The sequence below is a fragment of the Cavia porcellus genome, unplaced genomic scaffold (genome assembly GCF_034190915.1).
Source record: "Cavia porcellus strain 051 isolate PalLab524CR breed Dunkin Hartley unplaced genomic scaffold, mCavPor4.1 scaffold_25, whole genome shotgun sequence".
In the NCBI taxonomy this organism is placed as follows: Eukaryota; Metazoa; Chordata; class Mammalia; order Rodentia; family Caviidae; genus Cavia; species Cavia porcellus.
In genome coordinates, this window is record NW_026947508.1 from 36722610 (window position 1) to 36745248 (window position 22639).

At 54.8% G+C, this 22639-nt stretch overlaps 3 protein-coding genes across 16 annotated transcripts in view; 1 reads left to right on the forward strand and 2 right to left on the reverse strand.

The window, feature by feature from the left end:
- The window catches only part of Slc6a9 (solute carrier family 6 member 9), a 30662-nt gene extending 22668 nt beyond the window's left edge, over positions 1–7994 (forward strand). For 4 of the 5 annotated variants that reach the window (XM_004999900.4, XM_004999901.4, XM_063236274.1 and 1 more), the window contains 9 exons: positions 1965–2097; positions 2290–2424; positions 2504–2607; positions 2925–3162; positions 3243–3377; positions 3482–3581; positions 3672–3772; positions 6463–6633; positions 6735–7994. In XM_004999900.4, coding sequence (XP_004999957.1) covers positions 1965–2097; positions 2290–2424; positions 2504–2607; positions 2925–3162; positions 3243–3377; positions 3482–3581; positions 3672–3772; positions 6463–6633; positions 6735–6929 — 1312 coding nt within the window. In that variant the 3' untranslated portion in view covers positions 6930–7994. The remainder of the gene's footprint in view (positions 1–1964; positions 2098–2289; positions 2425–2503; positions 2608–2924; positions 3163–3242; positions 3378–3481; positions 3582–3671; positions 3773–6462; positions 6634–6734) is intronic. The other variant, XM_063236273.1, reaches the window with a different exon arrangement.
- On the reverse strand, positions 7951–12141 carry Ccdc24 (coiled-coil domain containing 24). 6 transcript variants are annotated; one of them, XM_023567019.2, is made up of 9 exons: positions 11927–12141; positions 11651–11808; positions 11313–11470; positions 11072–11185; positions 10044–10121; positions 9254–9308; positions 8783–8885; positions 8600–8678; positions 7951–8518 (listed from the first exon to the last, which is right to left on the reverse strand). In XM_023567019.2, exons 1-9 carry the CDS (start codon positions 12006–12008, stop codon positions 8296–8298), a joined length of 1050 nt encoding a protein of 349 aa, XP_023422787.1. In that variant the 5' UTR covers positions 12009–12141; the 3' UTR covers positions 7951–8295. The 6 variants fall into 6 exon arrangements, with proteins under 6 accessions (XP_023422787.1, XP_063092352.1, XP_023422786.1 ...); XM_063236282.1 differs by having other exon boundaries at positions 10044–10118; positions 11927–12133; XM_023567018.2 differs by having other exon boundaries at positions 11282–11457; positions 11927–12128.
- Positions 12142–12199: 58 nt separating this feature from the next.
- Positions 12200–22512, reverse strand: B4galt2 (beta-1,4-galactosyltransferase 2). 5 transcript variants are annotated; one of them, XM_063236279.1, is made up of 9 exons: positions 22373–22505; positions 21306–21504; positions 20468–20823; positions 20026–20261; positions 16972–17162; positions 16635–16757; positions 16414–16518; positions 15542–15687; positions 12200–13265 (listed from the first exon to the last, which is right to left on the reverse strand). In XM_063236279.1, exons 3-9 carry the CDS (start codon positions 20769–20771, stop codon positions 13237–13239), a joined length of 1134 nt encoding a protein of 377 aa, XP_063092349.1. In that variant the 5' UTR covers positions 20772–20823; positions 21306–21504; positions 22373–22505; the 3' UTR covers positions 12200–13236. The 5 variants fall into 5 exon arrangements, with proteins under 5 accessions (XP_063092349.1, XP_063092347.1, XP_063092348.1 ...); XM_063236277.1 differs by lacking the exon at positions 21306–21504 and having other exon boundaries at positions 22373–22512; XM_063236278.1 differs by lacking the exon at positions 21306–21504 and having other exon boundaries at positions 20468–20818; positions 22373–22508.
- Positions 22513–22639: the final 127 nt, after the last annotated feature.

Genomic DNA, 22639 nt, shown 5'->3' on the forward strand with positions numbered 1-22639 from the left:
GTAATGACATCACACCCCAGGGTACCTCAGCTATTTGCAGGAGGTTTGAGAATTGATGTGTAGGTAAGAACATAGCCAAGAAAACTGGAGGAGAGCCATGGAATTGGCCACACTGAGAGGTCCTGCTGTCCCAGAGGGAAAGGAGACCTGTATTTAATTTACATTTATGTACAAATTACGCTCGGGCTGGTAGTATCATCCCCATTTTACAGTGAGGAGACTGAGGTTCAAGAATGGCTCCTCACTGGCAACTTAAATAACTATAGGAGCCACACTGGTCACCAGCCAGCATCTCCCTCTCTCCTCCCACTTTCACCATATGTCTCATTCATTCATGACCAACGACTTACTGAGCACCTCTTTGGGCCAGGCACTGGGCTCACAGCAGTGAACAAACTGCTGCCCCATAGGAGACAAATGACCAAAAAACCAACAGTAAAGTGTACAGTATGACGGAAGGACAATGTGCTGTGGGAAAAAACAGCAGCGAAGGTGTGTGAGGTGCTGGGTGGTGGCAGAGAGGCCCCTTGGGGAGGAGGGCACTTGAGTGAAAACCTAAAGAAGGGGAGGAGGGGAGCCCAGGTGCAGAAAGTGTAAGGGCCCAGTGGAAATGTGAGACGTCTGTTCAGATGTGTTAGGAACATCAAGAAACCAAGCACCGCCGGGGGTTTAGTCAGGGGCATAAGTGCCTGCCTGCCAAGCGTGAGGTCATGAGTTCAATCCTGGTATCAAAAGCAAGAAGGAAAGAAAGAAAGCAAGCCAACACCAGGCCTTTTAAGCACAAGGCACCGTGCGACTGTAAACGTGTGCATGTGGGTATTTCAGGAAGCGCACTGAAGACAGGTGTCAGCATGTGCAGAGGCCCTGAGGTACGTAAGGGACACGCTTGGCTTAAGTAACAAGGGCCCAGTCTAGCAGGGCCGTGAGCAGGACAAGAGTAAGCGGAGAGGCAGTTGGAGAAGGCAGGGCAGGCCAGTGAACCCTGTAGTGTCTGCAGCCACCGTGAAGTTTTTATCTTCCCTGCAGTGGGAGATGGGAGCCCCTGCAAGGCTGGGAGCAAGGAAAGGCCCTCAGAGCATGCTCAGAAAAACCCTCCACTGCCCTCAGGACAAATCCAAGTTAACCTTGCCTTCACGCCACCTCACAATCTGGTCCCTTCCTGTCCCTTTCTCTCTTCTCATGCTCTGCCCTCCCAGGCTTATTGGGCTTCTCAGCATGCCCGTGCTGCGATGCTTGTCTAGGTCTCCCTGGCATACACTGTTCCCTCAGCCTGCACGTCCTGTCGTGTCCTGCCCGCCCCATCCCCGGCCATCTTCTCTCCTTCCATCTCCTCCCCGTCCCTCTCACTGTAGCTCCGCCTGCCTCCTCCGGGGAATCTTCCACCCAGCTTCTGCCCCCGAGAGGAGACATCACTCAGGGCCTGCGGCCCCTTGCGCTGTACCTGCCCTCATCCACCACCAGAGCAGTCCTGCCTGCTTTCCTCTGCCTTCTCTGAATGCTGGGAAGATGCCTTCTGCAGGTCTGGGTGCTCAGCACCTACCCAGGGCCTGGCACATAAGCGTCCAGCTGGTGGGCCAGGGGTTGCCGGATGGTGCCACACCTGGAGAGGTGTTCAGAGCCACTTACAGTGCTGCCTTTCTCAGTGCTTCTTTCTCAGAGATGGAGGGTGGGGTGCTCTCATAAATCTTCCTGAGACAGTCTGAGGGGCTGACCAGTGGGCTAATATGGGGCTGGAGACCTTTGTGCTCCAGGAGAGGAGGCTGGTCCAGGCCTGGGGGTGGCCTTTGCAGCTCCCAGAAGAGGCTACAGGCTGAGGGGTCTGGGCTGGCTGGGGCCCCCAAAGTGGCTCCCATCTCACAGGAGCTGCTGCTGGGCCCTTATAACAGGAGAGCACAGTCAGCCGGTCTCGGGCTTGGTTTCTGGACAGCAGAGTCTGGCCCTCTGTGACGGTGCCCCTTCCCCAGGCTCTATGTACTGAAGCTGTCAGATGACATCGGAAACTTCGGGGAAGTGCGGCTGTCCCTCCTCGGCTGCCTTGGTGTCTCCTGGGTGGTCGTTTTCCTCTGCCTCATCCGAGGGGTCAAGTCTTCAGGGAAAGCAAGTACCCCTGCCCAGGCAGGGTCTGTCCCCATCCCGAGACCCTACCTCCCCTAGTAGCTGTGGGATCATTGAGCATGAGAAAGGGCCAAGGGAGGGGGAAGGGACTAGCGGGCCAGTGGCTGGCTGGGGCCAGGGAGGGGGTGCTGGGATGGGAGAGCCACAGGCATTCATGGAGCCGTCCTGCCACAGGTGGTATACTTCACGGCCACGTTCCCCTATGTGGTGCTGACCATCCTGTTCGTCCGCGGAGTGACCCTAGAAGGAGCCTTCACGGGCATCATGTACTACCTGACCCCACAGTGGGACAAGATCCTGGAGGCCAAGGTGGGATTTGGAGGGCGCCTGAGGGGCCCCAGCAGGGATGCCCCTCAGCACAGCGCTCACTGGCCTGCCCTCCCTGCAGGTGTGGGGGGACGCCGCCTCCCAGATCTTCTACTCACTGGGCTGCGCCTGGGGTGGCCTCATCACCATGGCATCCTACAACAAGTTCCACAACAACTGTTACCGGTGAGAAGGCCAAGCCAGCCCCGCACCAGCCCGTCCTGCCTTCTGTGCAGCCCCAGCACAGCTCCCCACAGACCCCAGGCTCTGGGGCAGGAGGCTCACTCCACTCCCAAGAATGGGGGAGAAGATTTGGCAGAGACTGGAGTAATGGGGACTGTGATAGCCCTGAGTCTGTGAAGAATTGAGAGCCCAGGCTCACTTGAGAAGGATTTGGAGACACCTTTGTTTCTAGAACTTTCCATATCTCCATGTCTTTTTCTTGGCCCAAATTTGGGAGCAGGAAGGCGTGGGTCTTCTAGCATGGTTTTCCTCCCCTGCAGGGACAGTGTCATCATCAGCATTACCAACTGTGCCACCAGCGTCTACGCTGGATTCGTCATCTTCTCCATCCTTGGCTTCATGGCTAAACATCTGGGTGTGGATGTGTCCCGCGTGGCAGACCACGGCCCCGGCCTGGCCTTTGTGGCTTACCCAGAGGCCCTCACACTGCTGCCCATCTCTCCACTGTGGTCCCTGCTCTTCTTCTTCATGCTCATCTTGCTGGGGCTGGGCACTCAGGTATGAGCTGCTTTGGGGAGCTCTGGGGAGGCAGGACAGAGGAGTGGTCAGTCCCTTGCTCTGAGGGCTGGGCCTTGCAGTTCTGTCTCCTAGAGACACTGGTCACAGCCATTGTGGATGAGGTGGGGAATGAGTGGATCCTGCAGAAAAAGACCTATGTGACCTTGGCCGTGGCTGTGGCTGGCTTTCTGCTGGGCATCCCCCTGACCAGCCAGGTGAGAAGCCGGTAGGAGGAAGACTGGGCTGCTGCTGCAGGGTCCACAGGGAAGGGTGGGAGCCTGGGCCCTGCACAGGTGACTCAGCTGCCACTGGCCCACAGGCAGGCATCTACTGGCTGCTGCTGATGGACAACTATGCAGCCAGCTTCTCCTTGGTCGTCATCTCCTGCATCATGTGTGTGTCCATCATGTACATCTACGGTAAGTGCTCGTGCTTCCATGGCCTGGTTTGTCCCAGTCCCTAGTTGGCCTACTCTGTCCTACTGGGCCTGATGACCCCATTCTCTCCAGGGCATAGGAACTACTTCCAGGATATCCAGATGATGCTGGGGTTCCCCCCACCCCTCTTCTTCCAGATCTGCTGGCGTTTTGTCTCTCCCGCCATCATCTTTGTAAGTTTTCCCCGAGGCCTTCCCTCTTCAGGGCCCAGTGTTTTTCTCTGGGAAACAACAGAGGGCGAGCAGGAGCCCATCCACCTGGCCAAAGCACCATACCCCCGACTCTAGCGGCCTTCCAGCAGGGTGGGAGGAAGATGCCATACGGTCAGATCAGATTGTGTACTCAAGAGCTACCAGGTCCAGGTGACAGGTTCAGAAACGAATGTTAAGCTCTAACTTGGTTGAAGACACTGCCCAAGCTGGAGCTGCCCAGGGGCTGCTAGCAACTGCGGGGAGTCAGCCCACCTTCCTGGCAGTCCAGCCCCTACCCTGGACCTCAGGAGTCACTGTCCATCACTGCTTTGAGCTCCCAATCCCTCTTAGAGGGATGCTCACGGAGAGACTGTGCATGTGAATGTGCATATGCATATAAATTTGGGATCCGGTGTTCCAGAAGCCCCAAAACCTGCAGGCTCAGGCTTAGGGATAGCAGCTCTGCACTCCTGCAGTTTTGAGGTCAGTGTGCTGGCTTGTTGGGGGAAGTCCCCATTTCCACAATGGAAACTCCAATCAGAGAGCTGAGTGGTGGAGGGACCCTCCCCCCACAGCAAGGTGCTTTCTGCCATTGTTCACATATTAACTTGTGTACCACAACTCTCCAGGCTAGCATTGTTTCCCCCATTTTACAGATAAAGAAACTAAGACACAGGGATGCTAAGTAATGCCCTGAGTCACACAGCTAATAAGGAGAGCAATAGTGTAGAGCCTGCCTGCTATACCAGTGTGACATAGACACAATGGTATATTTAGGAGGAATGGCCCATGAGCTAAAAATCTGTCTTGTTTTAAGTCTTCTGTTCCAGATGGAAAGCCAGGGCTAAGGGTGGGTTGACAGTGCAAGGGACAGAGGAGAGGCAGGGCTACCTCTTAGTGACAGTCAAAAGTCACTCACTGGCAAGGGTGTGTCCTGAATCAACCCCTATCACACTGCACTCCTGGATGCTGCTGGGAGCTTAGCACTGACAATACTCTGGAGGTGTGGCTGAAGAAAAGGCTCCTGGAGGGCTGAGCCTCCACCACAGGGGGGTGGGAGGTTCCTAAGCCTGGCACAGGTACCAGCTCTGAAACAGGTGGGGCAGAAGTCTCCTTTCAGGGATGGGAAGCCAGGCACCACACCAGCACTGTGTTGGCTGGGGCTATAGCAGAGGCTCAGGCCCAGGGCCTGCCTAATGTCAGCTCAGCCTCTCAGGACTCATGCCCTAGCGAGATCTGCGGGCACCTGCCAGGGCAGGAGGCAGGTAAGAGCTGGATACTAGAAAGGTCTGTCATGGTAACTCTGGCCTAGGTCTGGTATCTCCTTGAGCCTGGGCAGGGACCTTTCTGTACCCAGAGCACTCAACAATTGTTACCTTAAAGTGAGGACTGCAAGTTGTATGGATGTGTCTTATCAGGCTGGCATCCCCTCTTTGGGAGCTTTATTTCTGAAAATCTCTTTCTGATAAACTCCATCGTTCTGTGAGCTCAGTGAAGGAATTTTTCTACATATAAATAAGGCTCCAGTTTCATTAAAGACATTTTTGTTTTGATTTTTAAGATAAGGTCTTGCTGTTTTCAGACAGCCTTTGAACTATGTAGCCTCCTGCCTCAGCCTCCCATGTGCCAGGATTACAGGTGTAAATCACCACGCCCGGCTCAAGGAGACTCATTCACTCCCATTACATGCAGTGTCACAATAGGGCCTCTTAGTTTGAATGTGGCTCTTGCCTTTTAGAATTTAGTTACAAGGAAGGCCAGAAGTTCTAACCTGAGCTCCAAGATACAGGAGGATACTGCTGGCAGGCCAAAGCACCCTACTTGCCACCTACCCAAGTTTTAACATCCTATGTTGCTGCAGCCACTGATTTTACTTCCTGTTGTACCCATCTCCTTCCAAAGAGGCTCCCTAGTGCACCTGCAGTTCACAACTTTCCATTTCTAGGCTGAATGTCGCTACGTCCACAGCCACAGGCAGGCAGGGCTTTACCCTCCCTGGCCCCCTCCATTCTTCAGAATAAATCAGCTCAAATCAACAAATGGGTCTGTGCCAGGCACTGTGCAAGGCACGAGGACCCAGAACTGATGCCATCCCAGGAGTTTCCAGGTCTGTTGAGAAACACAAAACAGTACTGAAGGGAGCAGATGGAAAAGGCCACCATGAGGCCTTCAGGAGACCTGGACAGGCTTCCTAAAGATGGAATCCACTCCGGGTTGACAGAGAAAGATTCAGAAGAAAGCGAGGAGAGGCAGGTGGCTGAGACATTGAGGCCAAGGTCACACAGCCAGCAAGACATGCTGAGGTCACGTTGCAAGGTGAAGGTCAAAGGCCGAGGATTTGGCTTTGCCCCAGTAGGCAGCAGGGCACCATTCAAATAGAGTCTGTGACTGACTGACTTCCAAAGGTGGCAGCATCTACGTTGCTCTCTGGCCAGTTCAGGACTAGGCTGACATCCCCCTCCCTTCCCATGGTACCTGCCCACTGTGCCTTGTGCCCCTGGTTCCACCTGCTTCTTCCACTGACCAGGTGTTGGCAGCTGCCAGTGCCCTGCCCCAAGTGTCTCTTCTGGCTTGGGAACCTGGAGAGGAATGGGAACCAGGAGGTAGAGAGCTGGGGTCTGGGAGGGGTTCTGGGCCGGCCTCATCCCCAACTTCCTCTCCACCCTTTGCAGTTCATTCTCATCTTCACGGTGATCCAGTACCGGCCAATCACCTACAACCACTACCAGTATCCAGGTTGGGCTGTAGCCATCGGCTTCCTCATGGCTTTGTCCTCAGTCATCTGCATCCCACTCTATGCTCTGTTCCAGCTCTGCCGCACAGATGGGGACACTCTCCTCCAGGTGAGGGGTGGGAGCCAGCTGAGTGACCAGGCAAAATGAGGGAGGGGGAGACCCAATCCTCAGGGATCACCTCTGACTCACCATGTCTACTTCTCACGCAGCGTTTGAAAAATGCCACAAAGCCAAGCAGAGGCTGGGGCCCTGCCCTCCTGGAACACCAGACTGGGCGCTACGCCCCCACCATAGCTCCTTCCCCTGAAGATGGTTTTGAAGTCCAGCCACTGCACCCAGACAAGGCCCAGATCCCCATGGTGGGCAGCAATGGCTCCAGCCGCCTCCAGGACTCCCGGATATGAGCGCAGCTGCCAGGGGAGTGGCCCCCCACCCCATGCTGCCACCAGAGACTGGGAGGCAATGGACAAGGGTGGCTGCCTGCCCTCTGTTACACCCCAGCCAGGATGGCTGCCGTCATCCTGGCTACCACTGCTAGTGCAGTTATTTGTGCTCGTGTCCCCAGTGTTTACATGTCCTTTGGATGCCAAGACAGCAGCTGGGTGGCGAAGCAGTGGAAGGATTGCTAGGGGGTCAAAGCACTTTGGAGGGGTCTTGGGCCAGGTCCTGAGAGGTCACCAGGCTTCCCATGGCCTCTGATACCCTCGCACTCTGCCCTGAGTTGAGGTTCTGGGTTAGGCCCTGCCCGTTCTCTGTATGGGCCTCCAGCCTCATGACCAGTGTTCCTGATCCCAGAACAGACCCCAGCGTCCACCCAGGAAAATCTGGATCTTCTTCCCTGAGGCCAGGTGAAGGGCTGGGGATAAGGCCAGTGTTACTTGTCAGGCTGTCCCACCAAGCACTGTTTATCTATGTGATTATTTTTGTAAAAACTGTATTATCTGTGGTTGCCAGCCTGCCCTGGCCTTGGGTCCAATCTGTCTTCCAGGCCTGCCTGCACCTCACTTGGCTGTTCCAAGGTCTCTGCCCCTCATTCCAACCCTGGCTGTCAGGCCCAGCCAGCAGAGGCTGTGACTCAGCAGCCTACCCAAAGCACTTGTTTCAGGAGGCCAGAGGGGTGGAGGCTGCTCAGCAGGGGTCTGAGCCTACAACCCTAAGAAAGGGGACCCTGCACGACACCCCTTGCCCTCTTTCTGCCAGGCTAAAGATCCTGGGTTCCCAGACATGTAACCCATTCATGTGCCAAACAGCCCCAGGCCTTGTGACCCAGCCCCTCTCCAGAGCCAGAGCTCCATCTCCCAAGCCCTGCAGTGTCTGTCTGTCCTCTGTGCCCTCTGTACAGTGACAGCACTGGCCAAGTGGCCTCTAATCCTCTGTAGCAATAACGGTGCGCCACCCACCCTGCCCATCCATGCACCACTAGGATTTTAAAGTCCATAGATTTTAATGAAATTTCTATTCCTGTCTGAGCTGCTGCTGTGCTTTGTCTGGGTCCCCTGGGGGACAAAAGTCAGGACTGGGATGGGATCTCCGTGAGCCAAGCATTTGTGGTGGGCTGGGAGGAGAAAGGCTGAAGGCTTTGACAGATATCTGGACACTCAGCCCTAGAATGAGGGACTGACAAGGTGGCGGGCAAGGATCAGACATCCAAACAGCCTTTAGGTTCTGTTGAGAGCTCACACCGGACTGGACCTGAAGCTGGCAGAGCCATGGCAGCTAAGAGGTAGCAGCAGCAGATGAGGCAAGTTTCAGCAGAAACAGAAGCCTACTTCAGGTTGAGGCCTGATGTGCAGCACTGGACACTGCTGAGGGAGCTGACCTTTCCCTGGGGCTGCACCGAATCTGCCGTCCCCAGCAGTGGATGGAGGCCCGGCCTCTATGCTGGGGGCGCTTCTCCAAAGGAGGTGTAGGTAGGTAGCCTTGGGGAGGTCTGGCCCAAGTTCCAGCAGCCCCTTGGAGGCAAGGAAAGGGTCTAAGATCCAAGGGCTGTTGCCTGGATGGGAAGAAGTAATTATGAGGGGCTATGCCTGGCCCTGCAGCCCACCCCAACCACTGCCTGTCTGCTTTGCTCTACCTCTGTTTGCTGGAGACACAGGAAGGTCCCAGAGGGGCCTGCAGCTCCTGTTCCATGGCTTTCTTTTGTTCCTTTAGCTCTGAGGAAGGACACGGCTGAGACAATGCCTGGCTCCCCCAGCATGTGCCCATTGTGGGGTGAGGACAGGAGTCAGGTTCTCAGGGGCCTGCTGAGGGTCCTCACCTGCCAGGGTGGGCTCAGTGGCTGCCTTGGAAGACTGAGGAGCCTGAGTGTACTCCACTTCTAGGCAGTGCTGCAGGAAGAGGAGGGTCAGTGGCCCAGCAGCCTGAAGGCAGAGACCAAGATCCCTAGTACAGAGCCCAGCAACAAGTCCAAGCAGCCCCTCAGCCCATCCGCCAGGAGGGCAACCCCCAGAGAGGACACCAGTGTAGCTGAAGACCAAGATTGGCAATGCTGTTGGCCTTGCACTTGGCTTCAGGTAAGGAAAAGAAGTAAAAGACCTGGGATGATACAGCAAGTTAATCTAAAGTGGGCTTCTAGGACTTCACATATACTACACAAGTGATGAGAAGGGAATGCAAGACTCACACAACCTTGACACGCACATATATACTCAGACACATATATACACAGGGGTCTCAGCACCAGGTAAGGGGCAGAGAGGCTTGTGGGAAAGCCCAGAGCTACACTTACCTGCAGGTTGGAGATCTCCCTCTCCAAGGTGCGACATTCCTCCTCCAGGAGGCCCCTGGGGTGCAAGGAAGCCCAGAACAGGAGCCACAGGCCCCAGTCAGAACCTACCTACAGCTGGGCCTCAGCCTGCAGCCTGACCAGGCTCCCTCCAGCCCCTCCTTTCTCAGCTGGCTTTTCCCTCTGCAGCCTGGCTGCTGCCCCAGCTTCGACTTCAGGCCCCTGCCAGTCTCCTTTGGGGAGAAAATGTCTTCTTGCTCACCTGGCAGCTCCAAGCCAGCAGGCACCATCCTCTCTTCTGCACTGTATAAGAGGATCTGTGACTCCTGCCCTGTCACAGCCCTTTCCCTGCTTCCCTTGGCTCACCCTAGCATCAGGTTAAAAAGTGTATGACCCAAACTGGGCGTGGTACTGTATATCTACAGTCCGTGCATTCTGGGAAGCTAAACTTGATTTTTAAGTTCTAACCCATCTGGGCAACTTAGTGACACCCTATCTCAAGATAAAACATAAAAATGGCTGGGAATGTAGCTCAGTGCAGAGGTTTTGGGTTCAATCCCCAGAAAGGTAAAGAAAAACAAAACGAAGAACCTAGGACCCTGGCACACCACCACTACCTTATTTGACTGTGTCCTGGCGACGGTCCCAAGTACTGCAGCGACCAGCCTTCCACTCCCCCCACCCCAGCCCTCACAGGTTGCCTCTCTTCTCACTCAGTACCAGCACCTCAGCATCCAGTCCATCTTCTGTCCTGTCCCCCATCGACACACATTCAGGTTCCCCTGAGCCTCACCTCAGCTGTCCAGCAACTTGGTCAATGAGGGACACACGCAGCTGGTCCTTAATGACACTGAGGTCCCAGTGACTGCTGCTGGCAGATGAAATCAACATCAATCTCCCCATGTTTCTCAATCCAGGCCTTCAGGACACAGATGTCACTTCTTGATAATTTTGTGTCTTTTCCCACAGGCAACACAAGACAGTGCCAACAGTGGAAGCGCTGGCTTGCGAATGGGCCTCGCTGCCCTTCACTGAGAGTGACCTTAGGCAAACTGCTTTTTCTTTCTGAGCTCCTTTTTTTCCCATCTACAAAATGGGGGTCACCCACCTTCATCAAATTGTAGGAAGACTAGAAGATGCTGCTGCCACCCCTTCTTACGAACATGCCCTTGAACATTTATCTCAGCCAGCCCCTAGCTGCAAACACTGCCTGCTGCCCTCTCCCTTCAGTTCTCTCTGCCTCTCCAGCCCCACCCTCACTTCTGTTCCCTCGGTCTGAGGAACATCTGCCCACTAGATATGGCCTTCTGCTCTCCCACTTACGGAAAAGCTTTTCTCTCTTTCATTTGCCTGAAAGTTGCTCCTCATACTTCAAGGCCCAAGTTAAATCACTCCTTCCAGCAAGCCTTACTGCCTCCAGGCTGGGCATGCATGTATCTCCTTGAGGGATTTTGCAGTCTTCATGTTAAGATCCCTATTACAAGTGTCCCGGGCCAGGTGTGTTGGCCATATCTGTAATCCTAGAATTCTGGGAGGCTGAGGCAATAGGATCACTGCAAGTTAGAGACCAGTTTAGGCTATATAGTGAGTTTAAGGCCAACTTGAACTACATAGGAAGATCTTAACTCAAAAAATAAAGGGCCGAGGAGATAGCCCAGTGCCTGCCTAACAAACACAAGGTTGCGAGTTTGATCCCTGGTACAAAAAGAAAAAAAGAAAATCAAACAAAAACGAGTAACTTCCTCTGTGCAGACAGGCACAACCCACCCGTTGGCTGGGGTGAAACAGAGATAGAACCCTCCTCCTCCACCACCACTCCACCTGGGTTCACCAGCTGTCTTCTGGAATCTCTGTTCTGGCAAATCCGGCCTGGACTCCTCCAAGGCAAAGTGAAGGACCCTAGGGCTATAATGGGCCCATGCCTCAGCCTGGTCCCTGCAGAAAGTGCACATGAAGGACATGGGAGTTCCTGTCAGGAAACCTCAGGACTGGCCTGAGCTAAGGCAGGGAGGCCCAGGCTGAGGTTCCCACCTTCCCTCGCGAATGGCCTTTTGGCGGAGACCTTGGAGCAACTGCCGGAGTTCCTGGCGTATAAGGTCCCTTAGGTGGGGTGGTGGTGCCAGAAGGGAGGAGGGATCGGAGAGGCCGTGGGAGCTGGGGACTTGGGTGGACCAGGCCTCTCGGAGCAGTGCCCGTAGCGCCGCCACCTGCAAGGCAGAGCTGGGGCACCTTGCATCTAAGCAGGGAGAAGACAGGAGTGATAGGATAGGGCGGAACCAAACAGGAGAGGGCACAGAAGACAGTGAGACCCAAGTTCCCCAGAGTCATAAAGCTGGGCCAGGAATCCCGCGAGTCTTGGAGCAGGTCTGGACTCCCTCCCCCCACCTCCCCGCTCCCCACCTCCGCCCGCAGCTCCAGGCTCAGGTCCACCGCAGCCTCCCCCAGAATCCTCTTCACTTCAGGCCGCTCCGGGAGCGGAACTTGCTCTTGCACCGTCTCCCACAGCGATGGAAACTCCCGAGGCTGAGCTTTGGTGCGCCGCAGCCCCTCATTGAGGCCTATGGGACAGTGGAACCGGGCACAGGGTTCCCCTGAGACCTGTGGCGCTTGGGCAGGACCACGCCACCCGCCCCCACGGACTCGCCAGCTCTGCGAGGTCCCCACGGCTGGAATTACTCAGGTCACCGCCAAAGCCCGCTGGCGCATTCTCTTCAGCTTCGCTCCGGGAAGATGCTCGGGGACAGCCGCTCCCGGCCATGGAGCCAGGGAGCCGGAACCCCGCCCAGCCCACCTCCTCCGTTTGGCGTCACCCGGGAGACCGCGCCCTGGCCCCGCCCCGCCAGTCCAGCGTGGGGCACCCGTGGCCTGCGGGCTGCGCATGCGACGGTGTTTGGGAGTGCCCTCCCCACCAGGAGCCACTGATCCCAAGAACCCTGGACACCTTTCGGCTGGTGGAAAAACAAAAACCTGGTCCCACTGGGTTTATTACTTCATTGTCTCCACTGGCCCCCCGCAGGGGGCAGCAAAGTACAATTAACTTTCCCCCAGGTCACCCCAGCGCCTGGAGAAACCCGGATGGCCTGGTCAGGTCAGGTGCCCTCCTACATCTTGAAGTAGGTTCAGGCACCCCATCCTCACCCCAGACACACAAAGGGAGCTGCTCCATTCACGTTTTTTTACTAAAGCACCCACACGAGGAGTTTCTGTGCAACGTACAAACACGAGCCGGCCCTGGGGCTCCTGCCTCTTGAGGCAGGGAGATGGGACTCGGACTGATCCAAGCCCCCCCCCCCCCATGCAAAGATCAACCCCAAGATCCCAGGCAGCAACAGCACCCGCTCTGCTCCCCTTCTGGGGCTGCTCCTCAGCAGGGGTCGCACCAAAGTTTGCCCCCTACAATGCGGAATGAAAAAGGTTTCCCCTCCCCTGGGAGCATGGAGGATTCCCAGCTGAAAATTCCCCCTGGAAGAGACACTGCCCCCTCGTCATACCTTCCACCCTTCCAGGCCCTAGGGGACTCAAGGGGGGAAACTGAGGCACAGAGAGGTGGAGTGACCTAGTCCAAGCCACTCGGCGAGGCAGTGCAGGGGCTGGCCCGACCCTGACAGTGAGGGGGCTGGGCTGGGGGAATTAGGGCAGGAAGAAGAAGGGCTGACCCCAGAGAGGGCCACACTTGAGGGGCCTGCCTAGGCCACAAGCCCCTCAAAGTGGGTTCTGAAACCTCTAGGTGCAGCGGGCAGGTCTATTGAAGACCCTCAGAAAACAGCCCACAGTCTCAGTTCCGGGTTCCCCCACCAAAACAGCGCCAGCCACACAGTCCTCTGGTGGGCAGTCCTTGGCACCAAGCACCTTGGTCAGTTAGTGTCAGCCCCGGGGAGGCCACGATGGGGGCCGCCCAATGTCCACCGTGATGTTGGTGAAGAGTGGTTGCCGAGACACCTCCAAGACTTGGTACCGCACTGACCCAATGCCATCCCGCTTCATGGTCAGCTTTGTGTTTTGAATCTTGGTAAACCTGGAGAGGATGAAAATGGATCCACATAAGGGCAAACATCCAGACTCACTGTGGAACCTCCGGGGCCAAGGATCAAGCCCTCCTGTTCCTTCCAGGGAGCACTTTACTCTTGGATCTGCCCCCAATCAGAGACCTTACCCCTACCTTCAGAAAATAGAAATGTGATACCCTCACAAGTCTCAGCACAGACCTCCTCTAAGCCTTAGACTCGGACATCAGGCACTTCAAATACGGTCCCGTGTCAGATGCATCCCTATTACTCCCCAATCTGTGTCATCGTCCATTTCTCTCCTTTAGTCACTCCTTCTCCATCAGTCAGGCTGTCCTCTGGGCACCAGGATGCAGCCGTGAGGACAAACAAGGCCCTTTCTCTTATAGCAAATCCATTTTAGCAGGACAAACAGAAAGCAGGCAAGGGAACAAGATGGCTGCCCAGGAAGGAATGTGTGGCACTGAGCTTAGGGCAGGGCAAGAGCATCTGAGGCAGGGGTCAGCGTGCATGCTTCCCCTAGGCACAGCTGCACTGCTGGACCTTCATAGGCCAAGGAGGAAACAGAAGATTAGTTGAGAAGTTTGAGCAGAGCTCTCTACAGCAGGCTAAGCAGCTTGTGCTTTATTATCTGAGAGGACACAGAGGGAATCTTAGGCCAGTTTTGGCAGGACGGGAGCATGGGCTATCGAAGGCCAAGGAAGAAGCAAGGAAACCCATGCAGCAGTCCACAGAGATTGGAGAGGTGGACCAGGTAGGATAAAGATAGGGAGTGGGAAAGCAGGTGGATTCAAAATAGGGGGGATGGATGGCTGGTGACCTCAGTGAGCAGATTCAGAGGAGAGGAATCCAGAACTAGACTTGAGCCAAAAGCAACTAGGTAACATGTATCCCATAACAGTATGTTATAAACCTCGGATAAAGTTTATTTTAAAAATAAAAACTTTAAAAAGGCAGCCAGGTAGACAGAACCCCTACTTAGTCTTCACCTAGCTCTTTTTTGCTATCTGGCTATTTCCATACCCAAGCACACATCACTCCTGTGAGGACACCCAGGGAGGCTATTTGTGCAGCGGGACAAAGGCTTCTGACATGTACTCACAGAAGCTCTCCTCCCACCCTCACGCCAACTGTCAGAGCCTTCTTGTCCTTCTGAGCTCAGCTCAGGCCCTCCCAAGACCTTCCAGGACTGCACAATCTCCCTGAGCCTTCCTCCTCAAGACAGAACCCTTCTCTGCTGACCATTTTTGTTTTGTTGTTTGTGGTGCTGGAGAGTGAATTCTGAGAGGACACAGAGGGAATCTTAGGCCAGTTTTGGGAGGACCCAGCATAAGTCCTTGCCCACTGCCTCTATCAGTGCCTTCAGGCCTATGGTACATCCTCTCCAGCTCTACCCAGCTGCTGGGCAAGCCCTTTACCTTCCTTGACCTCTTAAGAGTGAACCTTCCAAACTTGGTGTGGTAGTACATGCCTGTAATCCCAGCACTTGGGAGGCTAAAACAGGAGGATTGCTGCAAGTTTGAGACCAGCCTGGGCTACCAAATGAGCTCAAGACCAGTCTGAACTGCAGAGCAAGATCCTGTCTCAAAAAGACCGAGAAAAAAAAAAAAAAAAAAAAGCCTGATCCTGCCATTCACTGTTTAAAGCTACTCTGTTATTCCCAGTCCCTCTGGTCAAAGGTTAAACTCCTTGTCTTGTACTCAAGACCCTAAACCACCAGCACTGTCTTCTGTTGTCACTCCCAGACTTCTACTATCCTAAAAACCAAACGTATAAACCGAGCATTGTGGTTTTATAACCCAGCACTTGCGAGATGACTGAGTTTGAGGCCAGCTTGGACTCTATGAGACTCTACCTCAAAAAAACATAAAGAAGCTAAGCATGGTGGCACATGCCTATAATACAGCACTCTGAGATTGTGAGGCAGGAAGATCATAAGTTTGAACCCAATCAGAGCAAATAGGACCCTGTCTCAAAAGAAAAGGTGAGGGATGTAGCTCAGTATAAAGGCCCTCAGTTCAATCACCAGTACGGAAAAAAAGAAAGTTTTAAGAGTCTTAGTGTATTCCACACATATTCACATTCCAAACTCTTACAAATACATTTCCTTCATCTATAGTGGCCTCCCCCTTTAGCCTTGGTGAACACAGCACTGTGGCCAAAGTAGGCGTGAGACAAGTATTTGGAATAAATGAGTCTTTTCAAGCTCCGGTCTGCCCTCACCTCTTCCAGGAAGCCTCCCACCTTCACTCCCTCATCTGCCAAGACAGCATTTTGCTCTCCTTACCTGGTGCTCTGCCTGCCTCTTTGCCTAGAATGTGCACCTCGAGGGTCGGAGGGTGGAGACTAGGTATGGATGCTCTGGGTCTCCCATCCCCAGAAGGCCTCGAGTTGGGAAGTCCTCGTCTGTATTTTGCATGCCCTTCTCCCAACCTGCCCAGAGAGCAAATGTGGACACCCCTAGAGATGGAACTGCCTCCTCTGGTCTCACTGCGGTTGATACTGGCTCTCCAGTCCTTCCTGTGCCCAGCAAACACTCTCATCCCATCCTCTCTGATAAGGCCAGGAGAAGCTGAGGTCATGCAAGAGGCATAGATGAGATCTTCAAGGGCACCAGTGGGAATGTAATTACTTTTTTTTTCCCCCTTCAGTTTTTGGGTTTGAACCTAGGGCCTTGTACATCCTGGCAAGTGCTTTACCCATTGAGCTATTTCACCAACCCTTTTAAAACAGGGTCTTACTGTGTACTTCAGGCTGGCCTTGAACTCACTATATAGCCCAAGCCAGCCTCGAACTCGTGGCAATTCTCCTGCCTCAGCCTTCTTAGTGCTGAGATTGCAGGCGTGCACCACTACAGTTGGCTGGGAATATAACTACTCAATGACAGTCTGAGCCCTGACTCTGAATTCTGGTCACCTCTAGGAATTATTAGGCCAGGAGTGAGAGGTATCTAGGGGAGGAGCACAGGAAGTTCTGGAGAATCAGAAGTCACTGATCTGTAGCTTCTAGGTCAGCTCTTAAGTGTCAAGGATGCTTCAAAGCCACTTTTAGAAGATCAGAGATTGAGCACACTTGGGCTCAAGACTCAGTGTACTAAGCAGTCAGCTCTAGGGAGTAAGGGCTAAGGGACACCTGGGATCAGGGTGCTGGAGGGGTCACCTCTGAGGGTTGGGCTCGTTATGCTTGTCCCGGTCGTGCTTGATCATGCGGTAGCGGCCTATTCGGATGTCTGGCCGTGAGATCTTCATCCCAGTCAGGGAGATCCTGAGGATGGGGACAGATGGACTGGAGCAGGCACCAGAAAGGGCAAGGAGCCCCATGCAGTCTGCACTTCACCCCTCAGCCCCCGGGCCAGAATTCTCCCAAACCTCTCTACTCACCTGTTGAAGATGTCGTCATCCTCGCCACCCCAGCCCCAGTACTCATTGGGGAAGCCATTAATTCTCAGAAACTGGGCCTTACTCAGGCCTGACACACCTCCAAAGTAGCCAGCATAGGGCAGCCTATGGCATGGGAGGGCGGGTATCAGTAAGAGTTGCAAGGGATCAGAGTCAGGGTTTGGGGAGGACACAGAATCAAGAGTCCAGAAAGGACCTGTCCTAGCCAGGATGATGCAGGCCATGGTCAGGGGCCAGCAGCAGGGCACAGAGCTAGGAGTGAGGACCCAGGTGAAGGAGGGGCATGGAGGTCTGGGTCTAGCTGAAAGGAGCACCTCACCGGAAGCCAAACTTGTCCATGGCAATGGCAAAGTGTCGGGGCTGATCACCACAGCGGTATAGATTGCGGTCATCCATGGGGACCAGGTCCACGTCACTGAAGATAAAGCAGTCGTAGGCAGCATCCTCCTTCAGTGCCTCCAGGAAGCCCACATTGAGCAGCTTGGCCCGGTTGAAGGTGTCCTCACCATGCTGGAGGTGAAGAGTGCGTCACTCTGGGCCCATGACCAGCAAATACCTGCCACTTCACCCCTTCCTAGGGTGATCTCCAGAGGCCACTCAGATCTTCCTTCCCTGCAGGGTTCTTTAGATTCTCCAGAATCCAAGTCCAGTTTCTCAGTTAGATCTGGCCTTCAGAGGCTTTGCATAACAACTTGCAGTTTCCTCTCTGGCTACCGCCTCTGACCCTACTGCCCAACCACACTTTGTTCCTTAGAAGCTGCCGAACATGCCACGCCCTTTCTCATCTCCAGGCCTTGGGACAAGTAATTCCCCTTGCCTAGAATGCCTGCCTCTGCTTGTTGAACTCCTATCTGAAAAGTCTCAAACTCCCTGGTCCCAGTACAATTACTCACTGCCTCTAGGGGCTTCGTTTATACCCAGGTCCACTTAAACCATTATTTAGAGCTCTCATCTCATTCACCCGTTCAAACACGCCCTGTGGCCTTCTCCTTTGTGCCAGGCATCTCCTTTGTGCCAGTGGGGATTCTAGAGAAGAGCAGCCCTGGACTCTATTCCTGCTGAGCATACAGTCACAAAGTGAGACAAACAATGAATGCCCCAAATGACCAGTGTCTATGATGTAGAAGCTGTGGGGACTGAGCCACCCATCCTCAGGCACTTCCCCCTCTGGCCCATTTCTATCTATCCAATCCCTTGGGAGTTTCTGAAACCATGACAAGCAGAAGGCTATAGGCAATTCATCCTGCTGTGATCGCTAAGAAATAGGCTGTGGGGATCCTGGCTGTACAGTCCCACACACTACATCCTGGACAGAGGCAGTAGGACTCGAGAAGCCAGCACCTGCACCCCTGCCCCAATGCAGACTAAAGCCGACAGTCCTGGAGAGCAGTGTGCGAGTGGGCCCCTCCTCTACACCAGCCAAGCCTGAGCCTGATGGGTGAGAGCTGCTCCCCTGTGAAGTGATCTGGGCAGCCCCACCGGCCCTTCCCTCCCTCTCCTGCACCTTCGCTTCCACCAGCCCTTGGAAGGACTGTCCATTTCCTCCTGGCTCATCAGCATTCCTTCTGGCCTCTCTCACCAGCCAGGAGTCCTAGGTTTCTCTCACATGGTTCATAAACATGCTCAATTCTCTCCCTGGAAAGAAAAAACAGACCTCCCTCCAGCCACCGCCCTACCTTTCGCCTTCCCTTCTTGGCAAAGATTTTTTTTTTAAAGAATTGTCTCCAATCAGTTATTTTGTCAAATCCGATTCCTTCTTCAACCCACTGCAATCTGTTTCCACCCCCATCATGCCCCTGAAATGGCTCTCACTGAGCCCACCTTGTTGCTAAATCCACTGGACGCTTCTCGGTCCACATCCCTCTTGACTCCCCCACAATGCTAACGCAGCTGCCATGTTTCCTTCCTGACACCAACTGCTGAGCTTCTGGGATACCCACTGCGCTGGTTCTCTTGTCACCCTTTGGTCATTTTCCTGGTGTCTGCAGAAGCTTCTCCCTTTCCACACACCCCTTCAGTACTGGCTTTTCCCTATCACATCTAGCTCCATCGGCATGTTGGGGAAATGGTGCTCCCCAATTTTTCTCTCCACTAGAGACCTAAGTCCAATATCATCGACTAACTGCCTAAAGAATGCCCCTGCACTTACCCCAAGCTCTCTACCTCTCCCAAGTAAGACAGGTTCCAGAGTTTCCTCACATGGCCTAGCTCCTGTCTTACTCATCCACACAGCAAACAGCCAGGACTGAAACCTTTGTATTGTCTCTCACTTTTCCCTATTACTGTGTGACATCTCTCCTTTATCCCCACAATGACCACACATTTACCATCTCTTTCCTGGCCATCACAATCTCTCCCTAACAGGTCACCCTGCCTTTGGCCTCCCCTTCCATCTATTCTCCATATGCAACCACAGCAATCTTCCTGAAAAGCAACCACATACATAACTCCCTTCTTGAAACAATGGAGTTCTACCACCTTCAGGCTATAATTCAACTGTTTAATGTGTGTCCCAAGATCCTTTTTGATTTGATCTCCACCAATTCCTCCAGCCTAATCTTTGCTACCCAGCCCCCACTCTGCTAATAGCTCCCAAACACACAAGGCCAGCTGTCCCACTTAGTCCTGGGTCTGCCAGGTCACTCTGCCTAGAATGCTTGCCTGTTTTTGTGCCTCTACCTGCTCCTCCTATTCATCCCTCAAGACCCATCTCAACAAATGCATCCCAACTCCAGGACTATACCGGGCCCCGCTGTACTCCCAATGTCTCCCTGCTCCAATTCCAATCATATATCACTCTACCAGAGTCTACAGGGATCCACTTTTGAGTCTAGGCACTTTGTGGGAATGCAAAGCGTATATCAGACCTTTCTGGACCTATTAGCCACCCTAGCTAGCCCCACAGCAGGGATAAGATACTGCTTTGAGTAGCCTGGCCTAAGCTGTGGTCAACATTGCCCCCTAAGGGTTTTAGGCTTCGTTCTTCTTTCAACGAATAACTGTCTTCCCGGAGCCCTCAACAGACTCCTAGTAGTGTACTTTAGGCCTCTACCACCACAGGACAGGGTCTGCCAAATGCAAATAACAGGGTTCACTCTTTCTGAGGCTATGCACAACTGCAAGCATTCATGCCAATAATCACTTCACATACTCCTTCACACGCACACAAACTTTCCTGTGCACACTGAAATACATATGCTTCACACCCCTGGGTTTCACATACCCATACAGCCATGGACAAACAGGAATCTCCAGATGCCCCTCAACCCCACCCACGTACAAACAGGCACATAGGCCCCTACTCCCCGAACAGGTGTACCCACTGGTGCATGTGGGCTTTGTGATGGCTAGTATCCAGCCAGGGACCACACACCTGGTTGATGACATAGATGCCATAGCGTAGCCGCTGCCGCCTCAAGATGGGATGCAGATAGTGGAGCCAGTAGCGTAGGTGATGCTCCCGGTGTCTAAAGGGGATGATGACCGCCACTGTCTGGGCTGGGGTGCAGTCAGGTGGTGTATAGCGGCCACCCAGGAGCACGCCTGGGTTCTCCCTCTGTACCCGCTCCAGGGGCATGGGTGAGGTGAACTCAATGAGCAGTCGACCCACTGCAGGCAGGATGGTGTCAGGAATCAGGGCCTTTGCCAGAACCTAGGACACCAGCCCTCAGGAGGTGGGCAATGGAACCCCAGAAACAGTCAGCCCTCTTAACAGACCTAGTCCTCAGCACCTCCATGGGTCAAGACTCCAATCCCCCAATCACACTGCTCAGACCGTTCTCCCACCCTAGGTAGGTCCCACCCTACAGGCTCACCAAGACCAGGAGGAGAGTCAGGACAGGGTGGCAGGATGGGAGCTGTAGGGCCAGGCCGGGCACTGGGGACCTCAGGGAGCCCAGAGCTGGGTGCAGTGGCGTTGGGCCGAGAGCAGTTGGTGCTGCTGCTGGCTGCCGGGTGGAGGACGCGGGTAGGGCCACGGGCACTGAAGCGGCTGAAGAAGGCCAGATGCTGGGCATAGACATCAAAGTAGAGGATAACAGCCACGAGGAAGTGCAGTAGGCAGAGAAGGAGCACAGCCTTGCAGACACGCTCCAGCGTCCCCCCCAGCAGCCTGCTCATCCCGCAGGCAGCCACCGGCCAGCCCAATGGGCCCAGGCATCCGGCTGCTGGCCTAACCAGGAAGGGAGAAAAAGAAACCCTGCAGGTCAGGGTAAGATGGGCAAGGCTGCCTATTTGCCTCTGCCCCAGCAGCTCACATCACAGGCCCACTTTCTCACTCTTACCTTGCCCTTCGGTACTCACGGAATTTCCTTTTACCTGCAGACATACCCAGAGAGTTGCTGCAACTCATTGTGCACCTATCTTCAGGCATACCCGATACTAAGCCACACACATTTACATTCCTTGTCATCCCTGACACATGCACATTCATACTCAGGCACACGCACTTATTACACAACTGTACACACATGTAGTCCCAGGCACACAGACATGTGAACTCTAATCACATGGGCTCATACCTACACACAGAAAAACATTTACCATACACACTCTTATGTGTACTTGTGTCCTAGAGAACAGACACCCCACAGGGCAGCACCCTTAACCCAGGACTCATGGCTTGGGGACAGTTACTACTTACTGAGTACCTACCATGCAGGATCACTTTGTACTCATGACTTCATTTAGTCTTTCCAGGAGCCATGGTGGAAAGTGGTTTGATCATTCAGGTCTCAACAGCTAGCAAGCCAGGCCAACTGGGACCAGGCTGGGAAATGATCCTTAGCATCCAGGGGTCCAGATATGGTCAGGATATTTGTGGGATCCCTTCCCATTGGAGCAAGTGGTCAAACTACAGGGTGGGGCAGAAAATACCCCTCTTTTAAGACCCTAAAGCCAGATCTGGATCGTGGCCAGCCCAGCTGATTCTGAATGTCAGAGCAGGATCTGTTTGGGCTTTAGAGGGAACACTTCCACAGAAGCAGGGAGGGGGCTTGCCTGGGCCGTGGATCAGGCTGCGGTTCAACAGGGCAGCAACCACTTCTGCCAGTGCTCCAGAGACAAGGTGAGTTTCACTCCCACAGACAGAGCATCACACTGACAACCCTGGTCCCAGCAGTAGTCACCCACTCACACACAACTACATACAGAATCACAGACACACCCGGTTGACAGTAACACACAAAAAACAACAAAACCCTGCTCCAGGATTTACACAACCACACATCCAGGCAGCTCACACCCAGACTCACGTGCAAGCATTCCGACCCCTTCCTCCGGGTCAGGAGTTCTGGGTCAGGAGTTCTGGGTCCAGTGGGCCACCAGGCTAAGGGATGCATCTAGGCGGGGCTGGGAGACTGAACACGTGGCACCCCGGGATGGGGGAGGAATCGGAGACCCAGTGGGTATGGACCCTGGGGGGTGCGTGGGGGTGAGCGAGGCTGTGGGCTGGGGTCGAGGGAAAGGGGAGAAGTGATCAGACGCTCATACACACACTCCGCCACGAGGCCGGGGCGAGCGAGGACAATGAGCAAGGCTGGCTGGGGGCGGGCGGAGAAGCCCAGAAGGGGAGCCGAGGGATGGGGGTGGGGCGAGGTGAAGGCAGGCCGGGGGCTGCAGCCCGCGCGCCTCTCACCGGGTAGAGCTCGGGCTGCCCGGTCTGGAAGGTCGGGACCTGGACGGTGGAAGGGGGGGCCCCCCCGCAAGCCCCCTCCTCTCACCCGGCGCTCCGGGCTCAGCAGGGGACGCCGCTCCAGCTCGGGCAGGGTTCCCGGCTCCGGCGGCTTCGGAGGGCTCCGTCCCCCATGGCCCGGCCCCGCCGCCTCCCACTGCAGGGTCAGTGGTCCCCACAGCCCGCCGGCCGCCTCCTGCCGGCGCCACTGCCGTGGGCCATGGAGCCGAGCCGCCCTGGAGGGGCAGGGCGGGGCCGGGCAGCCGGGTAGACCCACGGACCGGCGGACCGACGGACCACAGCGCCACCGCCTCCC

Excerpts from the sequence above, each read along its gene's own strand:
- Ccdc24 (XM_023567018.2), bottom strand. The coding sequence starts at position 12,008 with ATGGCCGGGAGCGGCTGTCCCCGAGCATCTTCCCGGAGCGAAGCTGAA. Across the intron at positions 11,809-11,926 it reads GGGCTTTGGCGGTGACCTGA|GCCTCAATGAGGGGCTGCGG; the intron begins GTAATTCCAGCC and ends ACTGTCCCATAG. Across the intron at positions 8,679-8,782 it reads CACTGAGCCCACCCTGGCAG|AGCTAAAGGAACAAAAGAAA; the intron begins GTGAGGACCCTC and ends GTCCTTCCTCAG.
- B4galt2 (XM_063236277.1), bottom strand. The coding sequence starts at position 20,771 with ATGAGCAGGCTGCTGGGGGGGACGCTGGAGCGTGTCTGCAAGGCTGTG. Across the intron at positions 17,163-20,025 it reads GCATCTATGTCATCAACCAG|CATGGTGAGGACACCTTCAA; the intron begins GTGTGTGGTCCC and ends CTTCACCTCCAG. Across the intron at positions 16,758-16,971 it reads ATGGACAAGTTTGGCTTCCG|GCTGCCCTATGCTGGCTACT; the intron begins GTGAGGTGCTCC and ends CCCATGCCATAG.